Genomic DNA, 18,973 nt, shown 5'->3' with positions numbered 1-18,973 from the left:
TTCGTTCTTGGGTTTGATGTCACGGACCCCCGCCAAGGCTATTTTTTTTTTTTACATATCTGCCTGTCCAAAGATCAGTTAACTTACCTGGACCATTTTTAGAATATATCCTATTCGTGTGGGGTTTCAAGTGCATTTTCTGTTTAAAGGGGAACTCCGGTGGAAACGTTTTTATTTATTTTTTATAACCTGGTGCCAGAAAGTTACACAGATTTGTAAATTACTTCTATTATAAAATCTTAATCCTTCCAGCACTCATCAGCTGCTCTATGCTCCACAGGAAGTTCTTTTCTTTTTGAATTTCTTTTCTTTCTGATCACAGTGCTCTCTGCTGACACCTCTGTCCATGTCAGGAACTGTCCACAGCAGGAGCAAATCCCCATAGCAAACATCTCCTGCTCTGGACAGTTCCTGTTTATGGACAGAGGTGTCAGCAGAGAGCACTGTGGTCAGACTGGAAAGAACTACACCACTTCCTGTGGAGCATACAGCAGCTGATAAGTACTGGAAGAATTAAGATTTTTAAATAGACGTAATTTACAAATCTATAAACAAGAAGAAGAAAGGTCCAAGTGGCCCTACTGTGAGGTAAGTAATGCTACCAATTTAAATAGAACAATAAAGGATACCGGCAGTGGATCTATAGGCGTAAATGGGTCCCTCGACGGTGCTAGGACAAATGATAACCAGAATCATAAAGTGCAATGCAAGTGAAAAATGTAATCCTGCACTCACCGCATGGGTACCGACTATTCTGCTCCTTCTCCTGGATCCTCCGTCCGCTCAACAGACTTCCATGGCGTGGGGCGCTCAGAGGCGACTGCCGGCAGTTTCGCGCACAGTGATGATGCATCATCACTGTGCGCGAAACCGCCGGCATTCACCTCTGAGCGGACGGAGGATCCAGGAGAAGGAGCAGAATAGTCGGTACCCATGCGGTGAGTTGAGTGCAGGATTACATTTTTCACTTGTAGTTTACAAATCTGTTTACATTTCTGGCACCAGATGATTTAGATTTTTTTTTTTCCCACTGGAGTACCCCTTTAAAGGGTACCTCTCATCAAAAAAACTTTTGATATATTATAGATTAATGTATGCAGAATAACTTTACAATTGCATGTTATTAAAAAATATGCTTCTTTCTATTAAATTTTCCACTTTGAAGAAATGACCACTAGGGGTCTCCCTACCAGTCCTGGCAGCAAGCATTTCAGACTCATGCTGGAGTCCTAAACACTACGAGCTGCCAGTCTGCTTTGTTCACAAAGGAGAACACTCAGAGCTGCCAGCCTGCTTTGTTCACAGCCCGTTTGGCTGTGAACAAAGCAGGCTGGCAGCTCTGAGTGTTTAGGACTCCAGCATGAGTCAGAAATGCTTGCTGACAGGACTGATCGGGAAAAGTACAATAGAAAGAAGCATATTTTTCATTAACATGTTATTGGAAAGTTATTCAACATTCATTAATCTAAAATGTATCAAAAGTTCATTTGAAGAGAGGTACACTTTAACTACTTATTCCTTTATACTGAGGATAGGGAATAAGTGTCTGATTGTAGGGGGTCTGACCGCTGTAACCCCCCCTCCTCCACACGGTATCTTCTGCCCTGCTCTCCTTGTGCATGGAGTGGTGTCGACCACCGCACAGGATGATGGTGAACACGCCCCCTCCATGCGTCTCTATGGGAGAGCCGAAGATGCAGCGCTCGTGTGTCTCTGGCTCTCCCATAGAGATGCATAGAAGCGGCGCGTCGACCTCCGCTTCGTGCGGTGCTCAAAACCGCTTTGTGCACCAGGAGAGTTGGGGGGTGTAGATTTAGGTGGGTGCATAGAGAATAATTAGTTTAGTACTGGAGTTTCCCCATTAGGACTTGTGGTGTGATCACTATTGCATTTAAAGCTGTAGTCGTACTGCACTTGGCGTGACCAGCAAATCACCTTTGTACCCACTCCTGGCAAACACGCAAATTTTGCCAGAAAAGGTGACGGCGACCAGCGAGGAAAATTTGGTATTATATGGAGCCCATTCAGATGAATAGCCGAGTCGAACAAAACATAAACCAGTGTTTCCTAACCAGGGTGCCTCCAGCTGTTGCAAAACTACAACTCCCAGCATGCCTGGACAGCCTTCGGCTGTCCATGCATGCTGGGAGTTGTAGTTTTGCAGCAGCTGGAGGCTCCCTGGTTGGAAAACACTGACATAAGCCATAGTAGGGATTTACCTGGGTGGTACACATGCCTGGACTGCATTTCATTCACATACATGTTTATGTGGGGGGCAGGGATTGTTATGGCCGTTCGAACAGTTAACCCATTAAAGATCATAGAGGTAGGTTCTCTGTTAGTCATCTTTCGCGTTGATTTAGGAACAAGACAAATCGAATACAATGTAATTTGGGGGGGGGGGGGGGGGAGAGAGACAATCTTGAGCTTTAAGACATAGATATCTTGAGCTGGACAGGTGAAAGTGTCTGTTTTCGTAGGCCCGGGAGGTTCCGGCGCGGGATTGACGTCATATCGTAATTGCAAGACCCCCTGTCACTTGAAATCACCGAATGTCAATAAACGTCTTTTAACCAGCGCACCTCCTGCGGATTCCAGTATCCTATTGCTGCCATTGATTCATCTTTATGATGCCTTAATGGCTTATCTGTCAATACCACATTGCCTCCAATCCCCCGCTCTTAAGATAGATAACGCCAGAGAGGTGACGCTCAACAGACGGGTATTTCCGTGGCTGGGGGATCACCACGTTACGCGCCACTCACTGCTCTTACAGAGATTAGCAGCCCCCATGCTAAGCCTGTGTACTTGATGGAAACTTATTAGCTGTACTGGGTTATGATGTTTAAAGGGCATTTCCATCTAGCACCATCAGATGACCCTGTGAACACAATGTGTCGTCGTGGTCAAGCAATCTGTTTGTGGGGAAAGCTAGGTGACCAAAATTAACATTATCATAGCTTGCATAGAGCCGTCAACCAACTTTCCTAGGCTCCTGAACTGCAGATCTGTAAGTGGGTTTGAAGGGTATAAAGTAAGGGCATGACTGTATAGGGTTTTTGACCCTGAATCCGTACATACCTCTCATTAGTCTGTACAGATTCAGGTCAAATGCCTTATACAGTCATGCCCTTGCTTTCTACCCTAAAAACCTGCTGACAGATCCCCTTTAAATAGACACTGTCGTTACAGCAAACTTTGCATAAATCAATAGTACAAGTTAATATCCTATTAGACAAAAACGCAGCCTACTGTTAACTCCTAGGTCAAATTGCAAGCAATAAAAGTATATGGGAGGTAAAACACAAAAGCTGCTAAGAGACAGCAAAGAGACAACTCTGTAAGTAACATATGCTGCTTTATCATGCCTTCCATGCTGCTTTTGTTGTTTAGGCTGTGTCTATAGAGACATAGAAGTGCAGGATCTCCTCCTCTGTGTGTGCAGTGTATAGAGATATAGAAGTACAGGATCTCCTCCTCTGTGTGTACAGTGTATAGAGACATAGAAGTGCAGGATCTCCTCCTCTGTGTTTACAGTGTATAGCGATATAGAAGTGCAGGATCTCCTCCTCTGTGTGTACAGTGTATAGAGACATAGAAGTGCAGGATCTCCTCCTCTGTGTGTACAATGTATAGACATAGAAGTGCAGGATCTCCTCCTCTGTGTTTACAGTGTATAGAGACATAGAAGTGCAGGATCTCTTCCTCTGTGTACAGTGTATAGAAATAGAAGTGCAGCATATCCTCCTCTGTGTACAGTGTATAGAGACATAGACGTGCAGGATCTCCTCCTGTGTGTACAGTGCAAAGAGACATAGACGTGCAGCATCTCCTCCTCTGTGTGTACAGTGTATAGAGACATTGAAGTGCAGTATCTCCTCCTCTGTGTACAGTGTATAGAGACATAAAAGTGCAGGATCTCCTCCTCTGTGTGTACACTGTATAGAGACATAGAAGTGCAGGATCTCCTCCTCTGTGTACAGTGTATAGAGATATAGAAGTGCCGGATCTCCTATATCTCTATACACTGTACACAGAGGAGGAGATCCTGCACTTCTATATCTCTATACACTGTACACAGAGGAGGAGATCCTGCACTTCTATATCTCTATACACTGTACACAGAGGAGAAGTGCAGGATCTCCTCCTCTGTGTACAGTGTATAGAGATATAGAAGTGCAGGATCTCCTCCTCTGTGTGTACAGTGTATAAAGACATAGAAGTGCAGGATCTCCTCCTCTGTGTGTACAGTGTATAGAGACATAGAAGTGCAGGATCTCCTCCTCTGTGTGTATAGTGTATAGAGACATTGAAGTGCAGGATCTCCTCCTCTGTGTACATTGTATAGAGGCATAGAAGTGCAGGATCTCCTCGTCTGTGTGTTCAGTATATAGAGGTGTAGGATCTCCTCCTCTGTGTGTACAGTTTATAGAGATATAGAAGTGCAGCGTCTCCTCCTCTGTGTGTACAGTGTATAGAGATATAGAAGTGCAGCATCTCCTCTTCTGTGTGTACAGTGTATAGAGATATAGAAGTGCAGGATCTCTTCCTCTGTGTGTGTACAGTGTATAGAGACATAGAAGTACAGGATCTCCTCCTCTGTGTGTGCAGTGTATGGGGAGACATCATAGACATAAGGTTCTGCCCACCAGCTCTGAGAGAACTGAAAGCTAGAGATGGACCCTGCAGAGCAGAAATGGGGTAAAAATGCTATATATGAGTTAAATAATGATAAGAAATAGTGCTATGTACACACAGGGGGCTTATCCTGACAATTCCCCTGAAATAAAAGGTAGACTTTAAGAATCTATTGTTGCTGAATTGATCGATAGCTAGGTGGGTTTGCACTTCTAGGGAAGCTTAGTGGCTGTCTCTCTGTATGGGAGCTGCAGTGGCAGCCATATTGGTTGTTATTGCTTCTTGGAACCTCAGTGATCAGCAAGTATTCTGTTCCCCAGCAGCGCCATCACAGGGGAAATGAATACACAGTTTCCATTTAAATTACTAGTGTCCATTTAACATGTCAATTTTTTTGTACCTTTTTTTTTTATTCATTCCATAAAAATGTTCCCTTCTTTGATTCAGAAAACCATATAGTTATTGTACTGACTGTTCTTTATTTCCCCTCTAGCGTGTCTTCAATGTGCTATATCCTATGCCTGCGGATCAGAGGAGACATGTCAGCATCAATTCAGCTCGTTGGCTACCCGAGCCTGGCCTGGGATTAGCTTATGGTACCAACAAGGGGGATCTGGTGATCTGTCGACCAGAGTAAGTATTGGCCCCCTTCTAAGCTTAAAGCGAACCTGTCAGATGCCACAAAAATAAATGTTACTCAGTACCTAATCCTGACCATGTAAATCTAATTTTTATGTCTTTATAACCTATATTTATTATAAAAATCCATCTTTTTATTAGCTCACAGTGTTAGAAATCCTCTCAAGTGAAGGGGGCGTGTCCCTCCTTGGGGGAGGGGGGTGATTGGTGTGTGGTGGGAGGGGGCCTGTCCCTCCTTGTGGTGGTGGGAGATGATTGGTGTGTGGTGGAAGGGGGCTTGACCCTACCTTGTAGTGATGGGAGGGGGCATGTCCTCCCTTGTGGTGGTAGGAGGTGATTGGTGCGCCTGCTCATGCAGCCTTGTCCATGACTCACGGACAAGCCTGATACTGCTGCAGGACTGGTAAGTGTTCAGGAGGTATGGGGACCCCTAGAGGTGGGCTTTTCAGGAGCCGTTTTCTTTATGAAATGTTCAACATTTTGTAAACAACCATTTTACAAAAGGTGATTTTTTGTCAGTAACAACATATAAAAAGTTTTTGGATCGAACAGTGCCTATTTAAGATGTGTTGGTCATTTCCTAAATTTATGTTTATGCAAACTGTTTAAATGGTCAATAGACTTAGCATACTAGTAGTACAACTTGTATAAGGACCTTTGTTATATGTCTTATCAGAGAAAAATGCTTCCTTTATCCTCTTATCTGTCTCTTTTCCCTCCGCCGCCCACTAAACCTTCATTCACTCTGGGGAGAAAAAACTGCTCAATTCCATCCTCTTTTTACAGACTAGCAGCTCACTGAGGCATCAGGTTACAAACACATGAGTTCAGAGAGACTGCAAAGACAGCTGTGTATTAGATCTCACCCTAGGGCTTGATTCACAGCTTAGACTCGTTACTACTGCTCTATGATGTCCTCCATACTGCTTCTTAGGTTATACATGGAGATATAAAAGAGTGTGATTCCCTTATTCTGTGTGTGCAGTGTGTATAGGAGCCATCATAGATGTTAGGCTATACCCACTAGCTGAGGGAGAATTGAATATTACAGTCAGGCTTGCCCCTGGATATTGGGGGGGTGGTCTTGGCAACATTAGTGTGCCAGACATTTGAAGTGTTTAGGATGACTTGGCCCTTAGGTGTTCTGAATGGATGGGGTTGCCCTAGTTTCCGTCACATGGCTTACTGCAATCACAGATGACCATTGAATCCGCTCCTTTGTTTTAACCGTATCGCTGTCAGATGGTGTAATAGCTATAACCTCAGATGTGCCAAGTATTTAGCTGATGCCTTCATATCTTTAATATCCCTTTAGTTCTGCCTCTCCTCCCCGCTGAGCGATCACACAGAACTGCTTCTCTTCTGAAATAAAATGTATTTATGGAGAATAATTTCAGACCTAATGAATTGAGTCTGATACTAAAGGTTGGAAAATAAGTCTGTGAACCCTGAGACTGCCGATAAGTCCCCATCATATGAGGGCACAGGCCATCGCTGTAGAAAATGATCCCACACAGGGCTAATGGGTACTTCTGTAGCTCCCCTTAAAGGGGTACTCTGCCGCTAGACACGTTATATGATACACATAACGCGTCTGATCACGGGGATCTGGTCACTGGGGAACCCCGCGATCTCCGCTGCGTCACCCCGCGATCTCTGCTGCGTCACCCCGCGATCTCTGCTGCGTCACCCCGCGATCTCTGCTGCGTCACCCCGCGATCTCCGCTGCGTCACCCCGCGATCTCCGCTGCGTCACCCCGCGATCTCCGCTGCGTCACCCCGCGATCTCCGCTGCGTCACCCCGCGATCTCCGCTGCGTCACCCCGCGATCTCCGCTGCGTCACCCCGCGATCTCCGCTGCGTCACCCCGCGATCTCCGCTGCGTCACCCCATTCATCCAGTGCATAGAGCGAACGCCACTCCTTGGCGGATGACTGGCGATCACAGCCACCATGCCCCCTCCATTCACTATCTATGGGAGGAGGCGTGATTGCTGTGTACTAGCCGTCACGCCCCCTCCCATAGACATGAATGGAGGGGGTGTGGCGTCACAATCACGGAAGCCACAGGCTTCCGTGACTGTAACACCACAGCGCCGGCCCATTGATCGCGCCGGCAAGCTGATCGCCCTGCATACGCTGTGTGACACTCCTCTCCCTATACACAGATAGGGAGCGGCGTGTCCCACAGCTCTTGCAGAGTGGAGAGGAGCCGCCAGAACCACCCCAGTGGCTACTAAACGAGGTCCTGACAGTATTTTTAAACTACGATTTCTCAGAAACGCCCACAATTTTTTTGTGGGGGGGTCCCGATCAACCCCTCTATGCAACCAGTAATGCTTTTTTTTTACACTTTAGATGCCACATTCGACTTTGATTGCGGCATCTAAAGAATTAATTTCTGAAAATTCAGCCATCACTCATTAGCAGCGACTCCTAGCTGCTGGTGGCAGCCGGTACTCACTGGGTAGGAAGTTCACTTTATACACCCGGACTGTGACCCTGTGTTGTTAAAGGGGTTATCCTGATATTATAATTATGTACAGAATAGGTTCTAAGTATCTTAATGGTGGTGGGTCCCACCGCTTGGACTCCCCCCAAATGAATGATGCTGCGGTGCACATTCACAGCCACTGCTTTTGGCTGTCCGGGCATGATGGGAGTTGTATTTTTGCAAGAGCTGGAGGCACCCTGGTAGGGAAACACTGTTCAGGTTGTTTTTTAACCAGTTTTCCTTTGAGACGGTCATCTCGGATAGTATTTGTAAATAGCTTTTTATGATGTGTGCGGCCCTAAGGCATAAAGGTCCCTATGGTCTCTTCCCCCCACCTTTAAAGCATTAATTAGTCAGCATAGATTGTATATGCATTGGATATAGGTTATTCCTCTAGGTGCCGACCTCCCGGGGGTGACACGCAGAGGCCTGGCCACTTATGTCAGTGTAATATTATGTAGTTTGTGTAATTTCTTCTAAAACAGGTCATCATCTTAGCAACATTAACTTATGGCTTCCTGTGGTTATTGATCTGTCAATCAATATCCCTGATGAACAGGAACCTTCCAGATACATTGTTGTGTCCTCCAGGGATGTCATAAAGCACAGACAACAACATGTAATTTGATGAAGAGTAGGAATAGGTGCACAGTACATTGGACTGGGGGAATCCCTAGAGAGATCCCGATCCATATATGTTTATATGTTATAAAATGGTATGAATGCACAGTGCCGTATAGCAGGGATCAAACACTGCACCCCATTATTGTACCAGGGTTTGGCACCCAAGACTTAAGTTGACTTCCCCGGAGTACATCGGGTGGATCAAACTCCAGCACAAGTAGCCTGAATAGGTGACCAGGTGCAGTGATCAAACTCCACCCCCACACATCTCTCTGTGTCTCTCTCCCCCTCTCTCTCTCCCCCTCTGTCTGTGTGTCCCCCTCTCTCTCTGTCTGTCTGTCTGTCTGGCTCTCTGTCTGTCTGGCTGTCTGTCTGTCTGGCTGTCTGTCTGTCTGGCTCTCTGTCTGTCTGGCTCTCTGTCTCGCTCGCTGTCTCTGTCTCGCTCGCTGTCTCTGTCTCGCTCGCTGTCTCTGTCTCGCTCGCTGTCTCTGTCTCGCTCGCTGTCTCTGTCTCGCTCGCTGTCTCTGTCTCGCTCGCTGTCTCGGTCTCGCTCGCTGTCTCGGTCTCGCTCGCTGTCTCGGTCTCGCTCGCTGTCTCGGTCTCGCTCGCTGTCTCGGTCTCACTCGCTGTCTCGGTCTCGCTCGCTGTCTCGGTCTCGCTCGCTGTCTCGGTCTCGCTCGCTGTCTCGGTCTCGCTCGCTGTCTCGGTCTCGCTCGCTGTCTCGGTCTCGCTCGCTGTCTCTGTCGGTCTCGCTCGCTGTCTCTGTCGGTCTCGCTCGCTGTCTCTGTCGGTCTCGCTCGCTGTCTCTGTCGGTCTCGCTCGCTGTCTCTGTCGGTCTCGCTCGCTGTCTGTCGGTCTCGCTCGCTGTCTGTCGGTCTCGCTCGCTGTCTGTCGGTCTCGCTCGCTGTCTGTCGGTCTCGCTCGCTGTCTCTCGATCTCGCTCGCTGTCTCTCGATCTCGCTCGCTGTCTCTGTCGGTCTCGCTCGGTCTGCCTCTGTCGGTCTCGCTCGGTCTGCCTCTGTCGGTCTCGCTCGGTCTGCCTCTGTCGGTCTCGCTCGGTCTGCCTCTGTCGGTCTCGCTCGGTCTGCCTCTGTCGGTCTCGCTCGGTCTGCCTCTGTCGGTCTCGCTCGGTCTGCCTCTGTCGGTCTCGCTCGGTCTGCCTCTGTCGGTCTCGCTCGGTCTGCCTCTGTCGGTCTCGCTCGGTCTGCCTCTGTCGGTCTCGCTCGGTCTGCCTCTGTCGGTCTCGCTCGGTCTGCCTCTGTCGGTCTCGCTCGGTCTGCCTCTGTCGGTCTCGCTCGGTCTGCCTCTGTCGGTCTCGCTCGGTCTGCCTCTGTCGGTCTCGCTCGGTCTGCCTCTGTCGGTCTCGCTCGGTCTGCCTCTGTCGGTCTCGCTCGGTCTGCCTCTGTCGGTCTCGCTCGGTCTGCCTCTGTCTCTCGGTCGGTCTGCCTCTGTCTCTCGGTCGGTCTGCCTCTGTCTCTCGGTCGGTCTGCCTCTGTCTCTCGGTCGGTCTGCCTCTGTCTCTCGGTCGGTCTGCCTCTGTCTCTCGGTCGGTCTGCCTCTGTCTCTCGGTCGGTCTCTCTGGCCCTCTGCCCATTCCCCTCTTGCCCCTCTGCCCGTGTCCCCCTCTCTGCAAAGCCAGAGGACTGATGGGAAATGTAGGCAGCATCAGGAAATCATTTCAGTGATGGAATTGCGCTTTCTCGTGCAATTGCGAAGTATAGCTGCAAACCCATGCCTGCCACATGAGCTAAAACAGGTAAACAAAAGGCATACACAAGAACCTCTTAATTATTCTCTAATTATAGTCTATGTTGTATTATATAAACCTGAATAAAAAATTCCTGGAGTGCTGCCTCATAGTACAGCTGGGAGACAGTGTAATGTTTTCTCCGATTGGTATCTGGGTTCACTGTCCCTTTAACTGGTGAGGCGGAGAACTTTTTTTTAACTTTTGTACCGCGGTTTATTCCTTAATTGCGTTAAATGAGAGTCGACCGGGATTTGATCCATAATTGTAACTTGATCAGATGTGGAAAGGGAAGGCTTGCCAAAGACGTACTCTTTAATCACAACTCTCGTTGGCATCGGGGCCATTGCTTAGCAACCAGCGGAGGATGCGCTTTGTTCTGAATGCAGAAATGCCATGTTCAGCCTAAACAATGCATCATTGGAGAGAGAATACTGAGATAAGACACAGACTTCTGTCCTATGTGACCTGTACAGAGCTTTGTGCGACATCTGAGCCTCGCGCCAATCCAAAGCAAAGGTCTCCACACTGTGGACCTCCAGATGTTGCAAAACTATAACTCCCAGCATGCCCGGACAGCCAACTGCTTGTTTTGCAACATCGCGGGGGGTTTTGGGGGTCAGAGTTTGGAGACCACTGTCCTTAAAGGGGTACTCTGGTGGAAAACATTTTATTTTTTTTTAAATCAACTGGTGACAGAAAGTTAAACAGATTTGTAAATGACTTCTATTAAAAAAATCTTAATCCTTCCAGTACTTATCAGCTGCTGTAAAATACAGAGGAAGTTCTTTTCTTTTTTAATTTATTTTCTGTCTGATCACAGTGCTCTCTGCTGACACCTCTGTCCATGTCAGGAACTGTCCAGAGCAGGAGAGGTTTGCTGTGGGGATTTGCTCCTACTCTGGACAGTTCCTGACATGGACAGAGGTGTCAGCAGAGAGCACTGTGGTCAGACAGAAAAGAAATTAAAAAAGAAATAGACTTCCTCTTTGTTAAACAGCAGCTGATAAGTACTGGAAGGATTAAGATTTTTAAATAGAAGTAATTTACAAATCTGTTTAACTTTCTGTCACCAGTTGATTAAAAAAAATGTTTTCCACCGGAGTACCCCTTTAAGCATCATCGTAAAGACTATTGTGCGTAATTGAAATATATTCTCCCTATTATCAGGGCTTGTGGGTCTCCTGTTTTGTTTTTAATTGTACATTAAAATAATATTTAGCTTTTTTTATTTTTTACTTTTTTTAATACACACACACATATACAGTAAAATCTCCCTTAGTGGACACCCCCCAATAGCGGACAGTTTTTTTATTCCCTTGCATAGTCCTATAAGTGTTAATGTATTTGCACCCTCCAACTAGGGGACACTCCCAATAGCAGACACGGACTTGCCCTTAGTGAGCAAAACACTCCCAATAACGGACAACCAGGCTTATGTGCCATCCCTACCTGGTACACTGGGCCGCTGTCAGGGGCGTACAACCAATTCCTCTAGTAAGGGGCTCAGGCTCAAAGGAGGCCCTGGCCCACGCTGCCCCCCCCCCCCCCCCCAAACACATAAGCAGAAGACTGCTGTTTAAACAGCAGCCTCCTGCTTCTTTACATCCGCTGCCAACATCATGCGTGCGCGCACACACACCCCCAATGCCACTTATTCCCCATGTGCCAAAGCATCCCCCCCCTTTTGTTACCTTCTGTGCCACATCACTTTTCCCCTTCCTTCCCGTCCCTGTTGTTGTTCTTACCTGGCCAGCAGGCTCAGGTGCAAGAGCTCTTAGCGGGCTTGACGTCCTCTGCACTGCATTGACTGTGAGCAGTGTCGGCAGCTGCTCACTGTCAGTGCCGCACAGAGGACGTCAATAGGACGTCAAGCTCGCTAAGAGCCCCTGCACCTGAGCCTGGTAGGGGGGGAAGATTTTGCACAGGGGATATTAAGTGGCACGGAGGATAAAGGGGGAATTAAATGGTGTTTTATAGATAATTACACTCTGGAGTGAGTACAGTACAGTATTCGGTCATTTAGTATTCGGTAAGTGTCCACTATTGGGAGATTCTAGTATGTGTGTGTGTGTGTGTGTGTGTGTGTGTGTGTGTGTATATATATATATATATATATATATATATATATATATATTATATAGTATACAAAAAAAGAGGATTGCAGCAGCACACATTGGTCAAAAATTGAGGCTCTTAGCGCACTTTTTGATCAAAACGTGTCCCCCATCCACCACGGGGAGGTGGCCTAATTTGGGATGGGACCCTAGCACAAATTCTGAGCCTAACACTCAACTATCCACTCACCTCTGCTGGGCATATATCCTCTGACTGGGCGCAATGCTGGATCCGTAAACAATTTAAAACTCCACCTGTGAAAAAGGGGGAGGGGTGCACAGCTAAAGAGGGTGCCATTACCCCCTGAATTGTACATACAAGCAAAAAGAAAGATAGCCAGAACAACAACCTAATACACGGGTGCACACTGCTGTGGCAGATACAGAGTATACAAAAAAAGAGGATTGCAGCAGCACACATTGGTCAAAAATATATGCCCAGCAGAGGTGAGTGTTAGGCTCAGAATTTGTGCTAGGGTCCCATCCCAAATTAGGCTACCTCCCCGTGGTGGATGGGGGACACGTTTTGATCAAAAAGTGCGCTAAGAGCCGCAATTTTTGACCAATGTGTGCTGCTGCAATCCTCTTTTATTGTATACTCTGTATCTGCCATAGCCGTGTGCACCCGTGTATTAGGCTGTTGTTCTGGCTATCTTTCTTTTTGCTTGTGTGTGTGTGTGTATATATATATATATATATATATATATATATATATATATATATATATATATATACACACATACACAGTGTGTGTATATATATATATATATATATATATATATATATATATATATATATATATACACACACAGTGGTCCCTCAAGTTACAATATTAATCGGTTCTGGGACGACCATTGTATGTTGAATCCATTGTATGCTGAGACCAGAGCTCTATGGAAACCTGGTCATTGGTTGTAAAGGCACCAAAATGTCATCCAAAAATAGGAAAAAGTGAGGATTAAACAAAAATAAGTAGATAAGTAATACAGATAAAGCAAATCCTTATATATAAAAGTAAGAAAGATCTGCTGGGAGCTGTAATCACTGTCTATGTAGTGTTTCCCAAGCAGGGAGCCTCCAGCTGTTGCAAAACTACAACTCCCAGCATGCCCGGACAGCCAACGGCTGTCCGGGCATGCTGGGAGTTGTAGTTTTGCAACAGCTGAGGCCACCCTGCTTGGGAAACACTGGTCTATGTAGAGGACAGGAGCTTCTTCAGGGTCCTGTACAGTACACACTGTCCTAAAAAGTAATGGAGTCGCCCTCACCTGGTGTCCAAAGGAGCAGCTAACCCTGGGACAGGTAAAGAGTACAGAACATGTAATACCTCCCTGTACTGTAGGGGGCGCTACCAGACACCAGTCAGTGCATACACTTCAGTAATACAGGGGTTTTACAAGTGAATGCCCATTCTGATTGGCCGATTCTTCCAGCCATTGACAGGTATCACAGATCTGGACTGTCTGTACATTGTATGTTGAGTCTGGTTTCAACTTACGATGGTCCAGAAAAGACCATTGTATGTTGAAACCATTGTATGTTGAGACCATTGTAAGTTGAGGGAACACTGTATAAATATATACACATACGGGGTGTGTGTGTGTGTGTGTGTGTGTGTGTGTGTGTGTGTATATGTGTGTGTGTGTATATATATATATATATATATATATATATATATATACATACACACACACACACACACACACACACACACACACACACACACACACGGTGTGTGTGTGTATATATATATATATATTTATATATATATATATATATATATATATACACACGGGGGGGGGTGTGTGTGTATAGATATAGATAGAGATATATATATATATATATATATATATATATATATATATAAAATATATAATATATAATTATTTTTATTTTGTATGCCGTGACCAGTTTGAACTTACAGGCCCAAAGCCTGAGGCTTTCGCTGGACCCGTCCCTCTCTGCAATGCATTCTTCTCCTTTATATCTAAATTGCAAAAACAGATTTATCTGGCTTCCAGCTTGGCTAGGAAGAATCTGCTATGTGTTTGCACACGCACATAGCCTGGATAAGGGACAAAACCGCTGCCAGACACCTCTGGAGGGCGGCTTATTTTCCTAAAAACAAAGGGATCATGTTTGTATAAAAAATTTTTTTTTTTTTTTTTATTTTTTTTTTTTAAATACCCAATTGTTCTCTATTGGAGGAGAATTGGGAGGGCACCATACACGTCACTCAGCCATTCAGTCTTTCCTGTTGAAATTGGTGGGTCTAGTCAACTTTAAAGAAGTACTCTAGGGAATTTTCTTTTCTTTTATATATAGTAAAGTATAGGTTGTTGTTAGAAAATAATGTAGAGGTTCTTCTGTATGCCTTTCGCTTACCTCTTTTTGCTGATGTGGCAGGTATGGGACAGGCTCCATTTTGGTTTACAAATGCACAATGATGTGGGTGCGGTAATATGTGTGTATGTATGTGTGTATATATATATATATGAGATAGGGATATATATATACACATACATACATACGTACACATAGACGAGGAAGAAATGGGCGTCCAGCACTCGGCATGCGGTAAAAATGACAGCTTTATTCTTCATTAGACGGACACAAACACTGCGGCATGAACAAAGGTGACGCGTTTCAGCGGAGCATGTCCGCCTTAGTCATACCACTTACTCATACATACATTATATACATATATAAGTGTGTGTTTATATATAATATATACACACACACACACGCATACATATATACACACAAGCTTGATAAAGGCTACTATCGCCGAAACATTGCTATTGTTGTGGGGAAAATAAAGACAACCCAGCTTTTCTATGATCCATGACCTGACTGGTGCTGTGTTTTTGGACTTCTTGTACATTTATCCTAGGCTGGCTGCCTGGGCAACCACGAGCACAGAGGTCGAGGCCCGATGCTATCTCATACACTCCATATTATATATATATATATATATATATATAGGGGAATAAGCAAATCAGCTCATTACATCACCTTTTCAGGCGATGTTCCCTGGTATCAGCTTAGCTCCAGTTACGGAATATAAAAAGCTAATCGGGATTAATGCCAAGCCAGAACTCTCTCTCCAGAAGGAAAGAGTACCCATCTGCAGACAGCTGTTTCGGGGTGCTTGCCCCTCGTCAGTATATATATTTTTTTTTCTATAATATATTTTATTCTATGTTTTCAGGGCATTCGACAACGTCTGTGACCAGTTTTGGGAGCAAATGAATGAAGCTATTCTCCAGCATAACACTACTCGAACCACTGAGAGACCTGGGTAAGAAGATCTGATGCGATCGCTTAGATCAGTGTTTCCCAACCTCGCTGCCTCCAGCTTTTGCAAAACTACAACTCCCAGCATGCCCGGACAGCCTTCGGCTGTCCGGGCATGCTGGGAGTTGTAGTTTTGCAACAGCTGGAGGTACACCATGTTTGGAGAACCTTATTTTAGGTGCCACCTTGCAACTAAAATAGAAAATTTGGCATAGTCCCCTTTGTCATAAAGACGAGGGGCTGTAGACAGTAAGCGAGACAGACTATTGGAAAAGTTTTTTTTTTTTTTTTTTTTTTATTCGCAATACATTGGATGCGGGTAAAAAAAAAAAAAAAAAAAAAAATGGTGGAGACTGTGGACCTTCCCTTTGATCACACTAGCTTTATTCAGTCATGGCAAGATAAAAGGGATCTGTATAAGGAAAGAAATTAAAGAGTCGCATTTCATGTTCACTTCTCCAGGACCAGCCGTGCCTCCTGGAGATCAGACCGAGAAATGGGTCTAATGAACGCCATTGGCCTCCAACCTCGAAATCCCAGCACCTCCGTGACGTCACAGGGCACACAGACCCCTGCCCCACAGTTACAGAACGCTGAGACGCAGACTGAGAGGGAGGTGCCGGAGACCCGGCCTGCTGCACCAAACGCTGAAGGTAAGTCACGCATCTTTAGTCAGCAGGGTAATGGTTAACTAGATATTTGGCTTAAAGGAGAACTCCAATGAAAATTAAATTATCCCCTATCCTCATGATGGGGGATAAGTAGCTGATTGCGTGGGGTCCCAGTGGTCGGACCCTCTGAGATCAGCTACTTATCCTCCGAGAGCTGTACTCGAGTCTTTATGGTGCTCTGATAGAAATTAATGAAGCGCGTGCTGCAAGGGGGGGGTCCCAGCAGGTTGGACCCCGCTCAACCAGCTACTTATCCCCTATCTGTGGATAGGGGATATGTTTATTTTTGCTGGATTTCTCCTTTAAAGAGGCACTGTCATTATTAAAAAATTTGTAGTACTACTGATAAGATGACTTTTTAAATATACATATACAAAAATTTACTGAAAAAAATCAAAAATCTAAATAGCCACCACTAGGGGTCATCTGTCTTTATGCAGACTGACTACTCTGTATTTTGCAGCATACTGGATACCGGCCGTAAAGTGAGTTGGTATCCAGTATAGGAGATCACCATTGCACCACTACAGCCTTCAGATGTTCCTAAACTACAAATCCCTTAATGGGAGCTGTAGTTTTACAACAGCTGGGGGGGTACAATCTTTGTAAAACTCTGTTTTAGAGCTGTGTATTCTCCAGCTGTGTGTCCCCGGCTCTTGCAAAATTACAGACAAAGGATGTGTGGGCATGCTGGGAGTTGTAGTTTGACAACAGCTAAAGGCAACACTGCTCTAACACAGTGCTTTACAAACTCTACAGCTCCAGCGGTTGCAATGCAAAACTACAACTCCCAGCATGCTTGAACAGCCAAAGCTTTCTCTGACTCCTGAATGCCAAAGAAGCTGATCAGACATTCAGGAGTCTGTGAAAGCTGAATGACACACATAGTGACCACTATGTTGGTTAGCATCCAGCTTTACTAGGAACAGATAGAAAATGTATGAATAAAAACTACTGTGCAGTGATTTGCAGACTGCCAGGCTGCTCCCAGACTCAGCAGATGAGTCATCACAGTGAGGGAGAGAGATGGACACGCCCCCTCCACAAGGCAAGAACACAAAGCAAGTGAGCAACATATAAATGCTATTTGTTACTGATATATAGGTCATAGACACACAAAAATGATATGTACATAATCAGGATTAGTTACTGAGTAACATATCCCTTTTTGTTTTTGCACTGTGAAATGTACGCTTTTAAGTTGATCAATCATCCTACAAGATATTCTAACCATATATCGTGCCATAATTCTGATGCATGTCTATAAATTGTATGCCAGTGCCTCAAGCTGTTGCAAAACTACAACTCCCAGCATGCCCAGACGGCCTTAAGCTGCTGTATGGTGTCCTCCTGACATTCCACAAACAGATGATGTTGGTGGAGAGAAGGGTCGGTCTGTTCAGGGGAGGGATAAGCTGCCGGCAGAGCTTGTCTGATTGCGGCTTACTGAAATGATATGTCATGTATAAGGTCAGACCCTTGCATACATATTCCAACGTATGTTTCACACTAGGACGCTTCACCAGGGGGCATATGTGTAAATGTTTAAATTAGTCATTTACAGAGACTTTTTTTTTTTAACACTTAAATTATTATTATTAATAATAATGATGAAGTCGAATTTGTAAAAATAAAAGATATATTTAGGAGCCCGTCTCCCCATCACCTCTTGGCACCCGCTATGTGTTTGTGACAGGTGATGCATGCAGTGCATTGCCCCTCACTACAAGAGAGTGTAAATGGATAAGTTAAAGGGCTACATCCAGCAATAGCAAAACATAGCTACTTTCTTCCAGCGCCACTCCTGTCCGCAGGTTGCAAAAAGGCTGCAAAACTACAAACCACTTGAGGACAGGTGTGGTCCTGTTTTCGGAAGAAATCAGCTCCGGTGTGTTAATCCCGGATAACCCTTTTAAAGGGGTACTCCACTGCCCCAGCGTCCGGAACGTTTAGTTCAGAAAGCTGGGTGCAGGGGTCGTGACGTCACGGTCACACCCCTCATGACTAGAGATGAGCGAATTTACAGTAAATTCGATTCGTCACTAACTTCTCGGCTCGGCAGTTGATGACTTATCCTGCATAAATTAGTTCAGCTTTCAGGTGCTACGGTGGACTGGAAAAGGTGGATACAGTCCTAGGAAAGAGTCTCCTAGGACTGTATCCACCTTTTCCAGCCCACGGGAGCACCTGAAAGCTGAACTAATTTATGCAGGATAAATCATCAACTGCTGAGCCGAGAAGTTCGTGACGAATCGAATTTACTGTAAATTCGCTCATCTCTACTCATGACATCACACCCCCTCAATGCAAGTCTATGGGAGGGGGCGTGGCGTCCGCCACGCCCCCTCCTATAGACTTGCATTGAGGGGGCGTGGTGTGACGTCACGACCCCCGCAACCTGTACCCAGCATTCTGAACTAAATGTTCCGGACACTAGGGCAGTGGAGTACCCCTTTAATGTAGGCATTGCCATTTAGGTGTCCCTGCTTCAGCACACTGTCTTAGACAGGAGTCCCTGCTCCTCAGCTTATTTTCTATGGCGCACTGCACCTATGGGCACCCCCACGTTCAGACATTTATTTCTTATACCGTGGATAGGGAATAGACTGGTCCCTCAACATCCGTTCCAAACGGACCATCGTTTGTTGAAACCATGAGGGATCCGAGCAATGTAAAGTATAGGACTGTGGTCTACAACCTGCGGACCTCCAGATGTTGCAAAACTACAACAAACAGCATGCCCGGAC

General features: G+C 45.7%; 1 protein-coding gene across 6 annotated transcripts in view; it reads left to right on the top strand.

The window, feature by feature from the left end:
- The window catches only part of AMBRA1 (autophagy and beclin 1 regulator 1), a gene marked incomplete at its 3' end in the record, with an annotated part of 120,294 nt that extends 104,086 nt beyond the window's left edge, over positions 1 to 16,208 (top strand). For all 6 annotated transcript variants that reach the window (XM_056527654.1, XM_056527659.1, XM_056527655.1 and 3 more), the window contains 3 exon segments: positions 5,132 to 5,271; positions 15,470 to 15,559; positions 16,018 to 16,208. In XM_056527654.1, the coding sequence (XP_056383629.1) occupies positions 5,132 to 5,271; positions 15,470 to 15,559; positions 16,018 to 16,208 (421 nt within the window).
- Between the last annotated feature and the right edge of the window lie 2,765 nt (positions 16,209 to 18,973).

This window comes from Hyla sarda, chromosome 6 (assembly GCF_029499605.1).
Source record: "Hyla sarda isolate aHylSar1 chromosome 6, aHylSar1.hap1, whole genome shotgun sequence".
Taxonomy (NCBI): domain Eukaryota; kingdom Metazoa; phylum Chordata; class Amphibia; order Anura; family Hylidae; genus Hyla; species Hyla sarda.
This window is presented reverse-complemented; position numbering and strand designations above follow the sequence as displayed.